Source organism: Lynx rufus, unplaced genomic scaffold, assembly GCF_022079265.1.
Source record: "Lynx rufus isolate CCGP_SWC_20201006 ecotype Redwood Valley unplaced genomic scaffold, mLynRuf1.p SCAF_22, whole genome shotgun sequence".
NCBI classification, from domain to species: domain Eukaryota; kingdom Metazoa; phylum Chordata; class Mammalia; order Carnivora; family Felidae; genus Lynx; species Lynx rufus.
Genome location: NW_025814837.1, coordinates 22,477,353 through 22,489,362, shown reverse-complemented (window position 1 = coordinate 22,489,362; position 12,010 = coordinate 22,477,353). Strand labels below are relative to the sequence as shown.

Here is a 12,010-nt window from a genome sequence, read left to right as displayed (position 1 = left end):
AAAAGGATCCACTTACCAAGAATGCATAACAATTCTCTAACTGCGTATACATAAAATAACACAAGTTCAAAAAACATAAAGCAGAAATTAAGAAGTGAAAAAAGAAACACACCTGTAAATAAGTGGGGGACTTCAAAATTCCAGCAAGGATATAAAAGAATATCCCAGCAAGGATATAAAACCATCAAGGATATAAAAGAAGTAAACAATATCAACGAATGGAATCAAATTGACATTTACAGAACACTCCTCCCAACAACAGCAGAATATATATTCTTTTCAAGGACACAGAAAATTCCCCCAAATAGATCATATTCTGGAGCACAAACAAATCTCAACAAATTTAAATAGAGTGTATAGAGAATATTTCCTCTGACTATAATAAAACCAAACTAGACATAAACATAAAGAGGAAAATATGTTAAGAACACGTGGAAACTGAACAACACATTCCTCAATCTATGGATCAAAGAGCAAATTACAAAGGAAATAAAAAATACACCAAACTGTAGGACAATGAATATACACCATTATCAAAACTTGTGGGATGTAGTGAAAATAGTTCTTAAAGATTTGTAGCACAAAATCATCATCTTAGAAAAATCTCAAATCAATCATCTAAGATTCCACACCTCAAGAGAAATTTTTTTTTTAATTTATCAAAGCACACATTATTTCTTTGAAAACATTACCAATAAATATACACTACTACACTTGAAAATGTAATGAAATGGACTAATTCCTAGTAAAATATAACTTACCAAAACTAAGTCAGTAATTGCCTAAATATTCTAACTATATTTAAAAAATCAAAGCAATAGTAAAAAATTCCTCCCACCAAAACAACAGACTCAAATGGATTCGTATGTGAGTTTCAAAACCCAAACTTTCAAAAGAAAAAAAAAAACCCTCAAACTTACATAAGTGATGGAAGTATAAATAAATACAATCACTCTGGAAAACAATTTACTACCTTGTACATTGGAACTTTTATCTTTTAACCCACAAATTTCCTTCTAGGTATCTAAGAACTTACGTAGATTTGGACTAGCAAATACATATGTAACGTTATACACACACATAAACACTTATAAGTAAGATAGTAATGCTTATAATGCCAAATGTGGCATGGGGAGCCAAATGCCCACTGACTGGAGACTGGATAAATACAGTGCAATTTTAAGTATGCACAAAAGAATATTATATGGTTATGAAAAAGAAAAAACTACAGACCCACACAAAGACGAAATCTAAGTAACCTAATATTAAGTGAAAATACAAGTCCCTTATAGAACAACATATCGTATGACTATCCTTTTTTGCAGCATCAAAAAACAAGCAAAGTTAGATTTTTTAAATATAAGGAAATAAGGGGGCACCTGCATGGCTCAGTTGGTTAAGCATCCCGAATCTCAGTATCGGCTCAGGTCATGAGCTCACAGTTTGATTTGTGAGATCAAGCCCTGTGTTGCACACAGCAAAGCCTCCCCTGCTGGGGATTCTCTCTCTCTCTCTCTCTCTCTCTCTCAATCTGTCCCTCCCCTCCACTCTCTCAAAATAAACATTTAAAAACAAAAATAAGGAGGAGTGCCTGGGTGGCTCAGGCCTGGGTGGCTATGTGCTGACAACTCAGAGTTGGATCCTACCTCAGATTCTGTGTCTCCCTCTCTCTCTGCGCCTCCCCTGCTCACGCTCTGTCTCTCAAAAATAAACATTAAAAAAATTTTGTTTTTAATAAAAAATAAAATATTTTGCTCAAATAAGGAAATAAGAAAAACAATTCAAGATAGTTAACTGTGATGGAGAGGAAAAAAAACAGAACAAGGGAGGAACACACAGATGTAAGTTACAGAAACTGTGCTACTTACTGGTTTGGGTGGTAAATTCTGGTTATTCGGCTTATTAAATTTTTCAATAAACCTTAAAAATACAATGCCTGAATTGATAAATTGTTATAAACCAAAAACTGTAATTAATTAAATTCTATGAACCTAATGTATTTAAAAAAAAAAAAAAAAAAGTAGGGGCACCTGGGTGGCTCAGCCAGTTAAGCAACTGACTCTTGATACTGGCTCAGCTCATGATTCCAAGGTTGTGAGATCGAGCTGCCCCCCCCCCACAAACAAAGTAAATGGTTTCTAAGACTTTAATTATTATGGCAATGCTTCTAGGAAACAACCTGAAAATACCCCCCAATATTATCTTAAAAACATATACGGGAAATACACAAAAGCTTAGAGAGAGATGGGCTCAGAGATTAAACACACACATACTTAGACTGATTCAAAACTAAGAATTCTAGTCACTCACAGTGAATGGACATAATCACCAGGAATTAAGTCTACCTTTCAACCCAAACCATCTATGCAAATCTAACCTAGGCAAAAACTCTATCATAGCAAATAAGGTTAAGAACACAAATGTCTAGGTTTCAGACTTGTGTAAATAAGTCCAGAAAATTTCCTTTATCTACACTCAAGGGTTATATAAACATCCCTTCATGAAGGTAAGTACAAGAGAAAGATAATCTAAGACCCTATAAAAATTTTTGCATCACAGAAGCACTCCTCTAGAGAATTTAGAAAGATCCCTCAGGAATAACATATCACAGTCCAAAAAAATTTCAAAAAACATTCATATTCTTGATACAATGTAAAAGGACACTGTATCTTTTTGATATATTAGTACTGTATTTATTAAAAGAGAGAAAAAAATATGCAAGAAATCACAGAAGGTGTTGAAAGTAAAAAAAAAAAGGAACAAGAAAGAGAATAAAATTAGTAAAAGAAACTAAAATATAAGTGGTTGCCAGGAAATAGGGTAGAGTGACTACATATGTATATTTATATCTATCTTGAATCTATCAAAGGGAATAACCCCACAATAAAGAAAGCTTTACCTCCAATAAAACTGACAAATGGCCACAGATCCTTATTAGAGTTTCTGGAATAAATCTATGCAACACAATGAAACTAACCCGATTAAAGTAGGATGCCTAAATGTTACATAATCATTCTCTGAATTCAAGTAACACAAATACCAGAAAGTAAAAGTTCATCTAAATTTGCAGAAAAGTACTGAAGACGAACTTTTTCTTTAGCAAAATTAGGGAAAATCCTGCTGAGGGTCCATTTCTACAACCTAAAAAAAAATGGCATGGGAAATAAGCTATGTGGCATACTATTTTTATTTAAAAAAAAAAAAAAAGGCTATCTAAGTTGAGGACCTTTCAGTGGCTGAGCAGGAGGTAGCACTGATTCAACACACATCTGGATTATTACCACACAGCAATTATTTTCTAGGTATCTAATTGAACTTCTTTTAAAAAAATTGTTTTTAATGTTTTTTATGAGAGAGAGCATATGCACTAGCAGGGGAGGGGCAGAGAGAGATGGAGCACCAGCAGGAGCAGGGCAGAGAGAGACAAAGACAGAGAATCCAAAGTGGGCTCTGCACTGATAGTCCTGTGAGAGGCTTGAACTCAAGAACCGTGAGATCATGACCTGAGCCAAAGTCAGGTGCTTAACCAACTGAGCCATGCAAGCACCCCTCTAACTTTTTTTTTTTTTAAACGTTTGTTTATTTTTGAGAGAAAGAGCGCGAGCAGGGGAGGGGCAGGGAAAGAAGAAGACACAGAATCTGAAGCAGGCTCCAGGCTCTGAGCTGTTGGCACAGAGCATGATGCAGGGCTCAAACTCACAAACTGCGAGATCATGACCCGAGCTGAAGTCGACACTCGACCAACGGAGTCACCTAGGCACCCCGAATTTAACTTCTAAGGCAATGATTATAATAATGCCTGAGTGATGAGCCAATTTTCTAAGTTCATGTAATGTTCTACATGTTATTAGAGGTTTGAATTACACAGGTGAATGCATTTGTCAAAAGTCGGTGAACAGAGTGAGCACTTCCATAATGGTAGAGTAAGGACCTACGAAAACTCGCTCATTGATAAAAGCAACGAGAACATCTGCAAACATTGTCAAAAATCAACATTTTCAGAATAAGTATTAACCAAAGGCTTGAACAATCCAAGGAGTGTTTATTCAAGACACACAGTTGAATCTCAGAACAGTGAGCTCTGTGATGTTTTAACATGCCCTATCCCACTTCCTGCCTCACCAGCTCCACAGAAGCCTTGAAAACTGATAGCCTTACAATAACAGTGAAAACCAGCTACCCAGGAGTCACTGGAGCAAGTTTGGAGTTTCCCTAAAGCCCCTTTCCCATAGAACTGCCATTATTAGATTTGTCTGACAGTTCCCAAGGAACCTCCACTCGTAGGGTTTGCCTTTATTTGACCCAATTCAGAACCTGCTCACTGTGAACCACTTTTCCCTCAGTCATGTGTCAAAAACTTATCAATGGTAATTATTTATGATCACAGCTGAGGAACGCAATGAAAACAACTGGGAGGAAATAAGAACCTGGCCAAAAACTGACAAAGAAAAGCTGGAGAATGAGAGGTCCATAGTGGGTTTTAAAAGCTGCAACATATTCATGAGAATAGAGAAGAAGGGCATACTCATATGCAGGGCTAGCCACATGCTCAAGAAAGCCCTAAGCTTTCATTTCTGGCTGACTTTGAGGTTCTGTGCAAGCAAGAAGTAAAGACAAAGGCAGAGTTTTAAACTTCCTACCAGAGCATTAAAGACATACTCCAATATGCAAACAAAATGCACTGGCAAAAGCTCGGAAGACTTAATGGTTCCAGACATTTAGGGAAATGTCCAATCACTAGCTAGCAACACAAGATAAAGAATACAGATTTTACAAAATTAGTTTAGAGGGGAAACTATAAAAATAACAAAAAAAAACCAGAAGCAACAAACAAGCCCTGGGGAGAAGGATCAATCTAATTTCCAGAGTTGCAACACTACATTACTTAAAATGTCTTATTCTCAACAAAAAATTGTAAACTGGGGCGCCTGGGTGGCTCAGTAGGTTGGGTGGCCAACTTTGGTTCAGTTCGTGATCTCACAGTTCCTGAGTTCGAGCCCCGCATTGGGCTCTGTGTTGACAGCTCAGAGCCTGGAACCTGCTTTGGATTCTGTGCCTCCCCCTCTCTCTGTTCCTCCTCTACAGACAGACAGACAGACACACACACACACACACACACACACACACACACTCTCTCTCTCTCTCTCGCTCACTCAAAAATGATAAACATTAAAAATAGTTTTAAAAAAAGAAAAAAATTATAAGCCATGCCAAATTATAGTCCACACACAGGAAAAATAGCAGTAAGAAGAAACTGTCTCAGAGAAAGCCCAGACACTAGACTTACTAGACAAAGATTTAAATCAGTTATTTTATTTTTTAAATACTTATTTATTTTGAGGGGCAGGGCAGAAAGGGAGAAAGAGAATCCCAAGCAGGCTCCACGTTGTCAGCAAAGAACCGGATGTGGGGCTTGATCTCACAAACCATGAGACCATGACCTGAGCCAAAACCGAGAGTAGGATGCTTAACCAACTGAGCCACCCAGGAGCCCTTAAATCAGCTATTTTAAAGTGCATTACATGAACAGAAATCATAAAGTAAATAGTGAAGTATGAGCACAGTGTTTCACCAAATAAACAACAACAGAGGCAGAAATTATTTTTTTAAAAAGAACCAAATAAAAGTTCTGCAATTTAAAAAAAATTCAGTTAAGTGGCTCACTAGCAGATCTGAGTTGGCAGAACAAAGAATCAGTGAACTTAAAGGCAGGTCAACTGAGATTACTTAGTCTGAGGAACAAAAAGAATAAAAGAAAAATGAACACAATCTCAGAAACCTACAGGACACCATCAAGCATATCAATATATGGATAATAAGAGCCACAGAGAAGAAAGATTTGAAGAAATAATGGCCAAATACTTCCACAAATGTGATGAAAAACATTAATCTACAAATCTAAGAAGTTCAAACACCAAGTAGAAGGAACTCAAAAGACCCAAACCTAGATACATCAGTATCAAACTATTAAAAGCCAGAAAAAAAAAAAAAATCTTGAAAGCAAACAGAAGAGATTAGTCACACACAAGGGATATGCAATAAGATTAACAGCTGATTCTTCATCAGAAACTATGGAACCAAAGGCAGTAGGTGAACATGTTCAAAGCATTAAAAGAAAAAAACTCAACTTTCAAAAATAAAGGAAGGTTAACACAGTCCCAGATAAACAAAAACTGAAGGAATTTGTTGCTAGTAGATCTGCCCAAAATAGTTACTAAAGATGATGCTTTTTACATCCTTTCTGATTTTTCCCCCTTCTGATTTAAAAGATAACTGCATAAAGCAGTAACTATAAAACTATGTTGATGCAATTATGATGTATAAAGATGTCACTTATATAAAAATAACAACACAAAGGAGGAGGAGGAGAATAAAGCCATATAGAAGCAAATTCTTTGTATATTCCAGACAGTAAATTGCTATTAATCCAAACTGGATTGTAAGATGTTAATTGTAATCCCTACAAAAACAACTAAAAATTAGACTAACAACTACTGAAAGCACATTAACGATTGCTAAGAGTGAGGGAGATGGTGAGGGGACACACAAGTGACTACCATGAGTAAAGGTTTCTTTTCTTTTGGAGTGATGAAAACGTTCTGAATTAGTGGTGATGATGCACAACTTTGTGGCTATACTCAAAACTACTAAATTGTACACTTTAATATGGTGAATTTTATGGTATGTAAATTATAGAACCATAAAAAAAAAAGAAATCCAATGAAAAGCTTAAGACAGATGTGAGCATTTCACTGCATATAAATTTTACCTCAAAAGAAACGGAATCTAGTAATGGTATCAATGCTTTAAGCATTAGGAAAAAGTTTACAGATATCTGTAATTTATTTTGAATTAAATTTTAAAACCTGAACTGAAGATCAGTAGGATAGACTAGTGGGAAAGCAACAATCAATGGTAGAAAATAGGTATGAGACGGGCACTGAGGAGGACATTTGTTGGGATAAGCACTGGGTGTTGTATGGAAGCCAATTTGACAATAAATTATATTTAAAAAAAAAAAAGAATGTAGGTATGAATATCTGGGTTATCACTGTAGAATTTCAACTTTTCTGTATGACAATGTTCATAAACTGCTGAGGAAAAGAATAGTACTGAAGAAACACTCAGATCCAGGTTTTGAACCTTTCTACAACTAGTCTGAACTCCACAAAAAACTAGTATTGTTAAAGACATATATATGACAAATTATTGTAAAGGAGAACATAGAGACATAACAAAGGGGAAAAACTTGAATATGAACATTATATATTTTGAATCAATGATAAATTTCTTGGGTGTGATAATGGTATTATCATTATGAGAATATCCCTGTGAAAGAGATACTTGCTGCAGTATTTAGTAGTGAAATTTCATAAAGAATCTAATTTTTAAAACGATTTAGGAAGGGAATGTGAGTATGCATATAGACAGAAGATAACAAATGTGACAAAGTGTTATTTAGCAAATAAATCTAGGTGAAAGATATACGTGCATGCTAATAGCTCTTTCAACCTGTTAGCTTTAACTTTTTCAAAATAAAAAGGGTGGGTGGAAGAGGAGTACCAAGGTTGAGCAGGAGTTATAAAGAATTTTGGCAAGTAACAACTCTCACCTCATCTCCCTCTATTCTCCCCTCCATATACTGTGGTCTAACCACACTTGTCTCCTTGCTCTGTCCCAATCAAAACAAGCTGATAATACTTTCAAGGTCTTTGTCTTTGCTGGTATTCTTTCTACTTGGAATATTCTTCCCCCAGATCTTCACTTGGCTATTTTCTTTTAATCATTCAAGCCTCAACCAATGTAATCTCAAAGAGGCCCTCTTATCTAATGATTTTAACGTAAGAGATGCCCATCAGGCTCTAACACATCACCTGAGTTTTTTTTTTTTTTTAACGTTTATTTGAGACAGAGAGAGACAGAGCATGAACGGGGGGGGGGGGGGTGGTCAGAGAGAGGGAGACACAGAATCTGAAACAGGCTCAGGCTCTGAGCTGACAGCACAGAGCCCGACGCGGGGCTTGAACTCACGGACCATGAAATCATGACCTGAGCTGAAGTCGGAGGCTTAACCGACTGAGCCACCCAGGCACCCCTGATTTTTTTTTTTAATGTTTATTCATTTATTTTGACAGAGAGCAAGAGTGAACGAGGGAGAAACAGAGAGAGAATGAGAGAGAGAATCCCAAGCAGGTTCTATGCTGAGCCTGGAGCCCAATGAGGCATTCTATCCCACGAACCGTGAGATCATGACCTGAGCTGAAGTCAAGAGTTGGATGCTTAACGGACTGAGCCACCCAGGCGCCTCTCTCCCCACCAATATTTTCTTAACAGCAATAATCCATGACTGGAATGCTTATAAATTTTTTGTGTGTTTTACTTCTGTTTTTCTCTCTACAACATAACCTACAGGCCAAGAGAGTCAGTTGTTTTATATTTTAGGCTGTCCTTCCTTGTCTTCCATAGCCTGTGTCCTATGACATCCACTCTTGTAGCCAGTAAAAACTAAACTGGAAATAGTAAAGCAACTGATAATCTTCTTCTACAAGAGCAGAAGCTAGGGGAATAAGCTTTGTTAACATCCGATGTTAACAAAAATCAGAGTGGGTGGGTCAAGGGACCGATATTAGACTCAAAGACTATGAGTGTATAGTAGCTACAACAACTGATTGTTTAGTGATACCTAAAATGCTAGGACCAAAACCAGCAACAGTTAGCTTTCTACCAAAAAATAAAATGTCTTGGGGTGCCTGGGTGGTTCAGTTGGTTGAGCGTGTCCGGCTCCTGATTTCAGCTCAGGTCATGATCTCATGACTTGTGAGATCGAGCCCCATGTCAGGTTCCACGCTGAGCATGAAGGCTGCCTGGGATTCTCTCTCTCCCTCTCCACTACTCACACTCTCTCAAAATAAATAAATGACTGTTAAAAATTTTAAATTTCCCTAACGTTTGGCTTAAGTTTAAAAGTTTACATTGTGTTAAGACCTAGAGAAAAATGAGAGTCCATCCATGTTCCATGAATCCAGGTAAAATTTAATCTAACACTATAGTTTCTACTCTTCCATTTGATTTAAATGACATTTTTCTACCTTTTTTGCCCAATCTACTATTTGTCCTCCTTTCCCTTACACCTAATATTTCTATTGCATGCTAAATTCTATCCTTACATTATAAAAGACCATGGTCTTTGCCTTCTCTGTGGATACTTTATAAATCCTTGAAATGACATGTACTCATGAATATAATGAAAAAGAATGGTTGTAGAAAAGTCTGAGGGTAACAGTGAGAAAGTAGTAACTAAAATGATAGCTTATAGAGCTTGTATTTACTCATTGCTTACCATAAACCAAGCTCTATTCTAAGGATTTTACAGTGTACTAACTCACTTGGTTTTCACAAAACCTCATGAGGTATTATCCACATTTTACACATATGTAAACTGAAACCCAAAGAAGTAAAATACCTTGACCAATGTCATGCAACTATTAAGGCTAGATTCAAACCAAGCCAAATGATTTCTGAGACTTTCTTCACTATATGGCCTCTAACCATGACACTGTAAGTGTGTACAAATTTGATAAAAATTCTGTGGGTGCTGAAATTTCAGAAACAAGAAGGCAAATATGCGAACTATATTAATTTTTAACAATGTTAAGATTAATCCCTAAATTTGACTGATTCTCCTTGACATGACAAAAAGAAAAAAACAGGACACGAACAAACATTACTTAAAAATAATAATAACAACAACAACAGATTCTTCCCAAGTGTGCTACCTGAAGTACACAACATAGCTGAAAATACCAAAAGACTTGTGGGTCACAGTTCTTACTAGAATTCAGCTAATATCCCAAAGACCTAAATCTTTACAACCCTGACAACTTCTAGTATATTTTGTTTCCCCTATAACATTCTCATTCAGGATATTTTCTATAAGCATATTCTGATACAAAACTCTTGACTAGACACTATTCACTAACAGCTGTGAATGTTTTATTAACCAGAGACCTGTCAAGTAGAGCAATGGTGAACTCAACAGAACTAAATGTGGTTCATTAGATACTCTGTAAATCACATCGGGTGATTTCTAAAGCCTAGTTTAAAACCATCCTACTGCTCTAGAGACCACAAAGCTCTCATTAAAATTTAGTAAGGAAAGGGTGAAAGGTCCAAAGTACTTAATATATCATAATAGCTTCTACGTATCTTAGGAAATGCAAAAATATTTCTTCAGTGGAAGGGCAAAATATTATGTAATTTTGACTATTTCTAAGTACTGATAATAAAAACTCAGTAATATAAAAATCTAAGTATATATGCTGACAATATATATGCTGACAATGTCAAAACCTCCAATGTACCACATTTAACTAAAGACATATTAGAGTTCCCATTCTTATTAAAATTCCCAGTTCCCCATCAAAAAAGTGAGTAAGGTTTTCTAACCTTTCAAAGTCACCTTGTCTTGTAAATTTTGACAACCTATACACAGCCCAGTTGTTAAGCTGTTTAGAGGTCATTCCTCTTCCATTATCTATTACTGCAACGGCAGGTTTTCCTTGTGTTTCATCAAAAAGCTATGAAATAAGTTCACAAAGACAGGAAAAATCAAATCAATATTAAAAATATAAAAAGTTAAACATTAAAGAAGTAATTCAATGGGCTCACTCACACATTGCTGGTGGAAGTGTAAATGTATTACAACTTTCTAAAAGATACTTCAGCTATATAAATCAAAGGCCTTAGAATTCTTCGTGTCCTTTAATCCAGAAATTCCATACCTCAGAATTTAGCTTAAGGAACTAGATACATGTACAAAGACCTATCAATCATGCCAGCATTCCTCACAATGGCAAAAATACAGAAAAAAATCTAAATGTTCAACAATAGCAGATTACATAATTTATCATATAACCAATAAATGAAACTATAACAACATTATACTGCAGAATATTCATATGACAAATGTCTACAACGTACTGTCAAGGGAAAGTAGAAGATCACAAAAAACAAAATGTAAGCTATGATCACACACACACACACATATATATATATATATATATATACACATACATATATGCATAGAAAAAAGGGCACATAAAAAATTTTAACAATGAAGAGACATCAAATAATTATTTCTACTTTTAGTTTTTGACCTTATTTTCTAATTTTTCTACAATGAACTTACGGTACTTCTATAAAAGGAAAAGTAAAATTTCTTTATAATATTATTTTCTTACCAATTTGATCTGTATTCTTCTAATACCAGTGTTTCGAGAAGTAGCAGACAATGAATTGTCAATTAATTCGGCAAGAGCAAATGCTGGAAGAGAATGAGAAGACATCACTGCTTAACTTTTCCCTCCCAAATACTTCATTTAAAAGTACAAAGTAAAAGAAACTCTGAAGTACCTTAAGCCATCACTTTTATTTTCCAAAGAGCTAGAATTAAAGTATTATCCTGATCCTAATGATATAATACATAATAAAGGCATCATCACCAATCACCACCGCATAAAAAAGCAGTCATCACCCAGTACTTGTAAGGCACTAAACGGCATGAGTCAGCCAGCCATGATTCCTGGCTTCAAGGAGTTTATAATCTAAAGACAGACATACAGACATAGAAGACAAACAGAAGACCATAACCATAAAATCAAATACTAGTTCGTGGTATGTAATACATCATGCACAAGTCAAAAGTAAACACATTTAGAGATGAAGGGGCAAATCTAAAGCAACTATAAAAGTGTCTATTAAGAACTAATTTAGATATGGAAATCTTGTAACTAACAGCAACTTGTCAAATGGCAGAACATGTCTGTTTAACAGAGAACTGCTAATTATTTTCTACAACAACCAAGCTGATATTCAACTTCTTAACGGCTCACTATTATCACCTAATATTCTCTTTTCTTCAAGGTCACTACTAAAACTATTTTCCACTTTTATTTCCTTAATTAAAAAGGGCAACATACCAAATTTATGTCTCTTACTTTCCCTGAAGCAT

At 35.5% G+C, this 12,010-nt stretch overlaps 1 protein-coding gene across 1 annotated transcript in view; it reads right to left on the bottom strand.

The window, feature by feature from the left end:
- The window catches only part of SMCHD1 (structural maintenance of chromosomes flexible hinge domain containing 1), a 159,045-nt gene that overhangs the window by 132,159 nt on the left and 14,876 nt on the right, over window positions 1–12,010 (bottom strand). The window contains exons 4-5 of the mRNA XM_047087085.1: window positions 11,241–11,323; window positions 10,447–10,577 (exon numbers count right to left, since the gene is read on the bottom strand). Of these exons, the coding sequence (XP_046943041.1) occupies window positions 10,447–10,577; window positions 11,241–11,323 (214 nt within the window). The remainder of the gene's footprint in view (window positions 1–10,446; window positions 10,578–11,240; window positions 11,324–12,010) is intronic.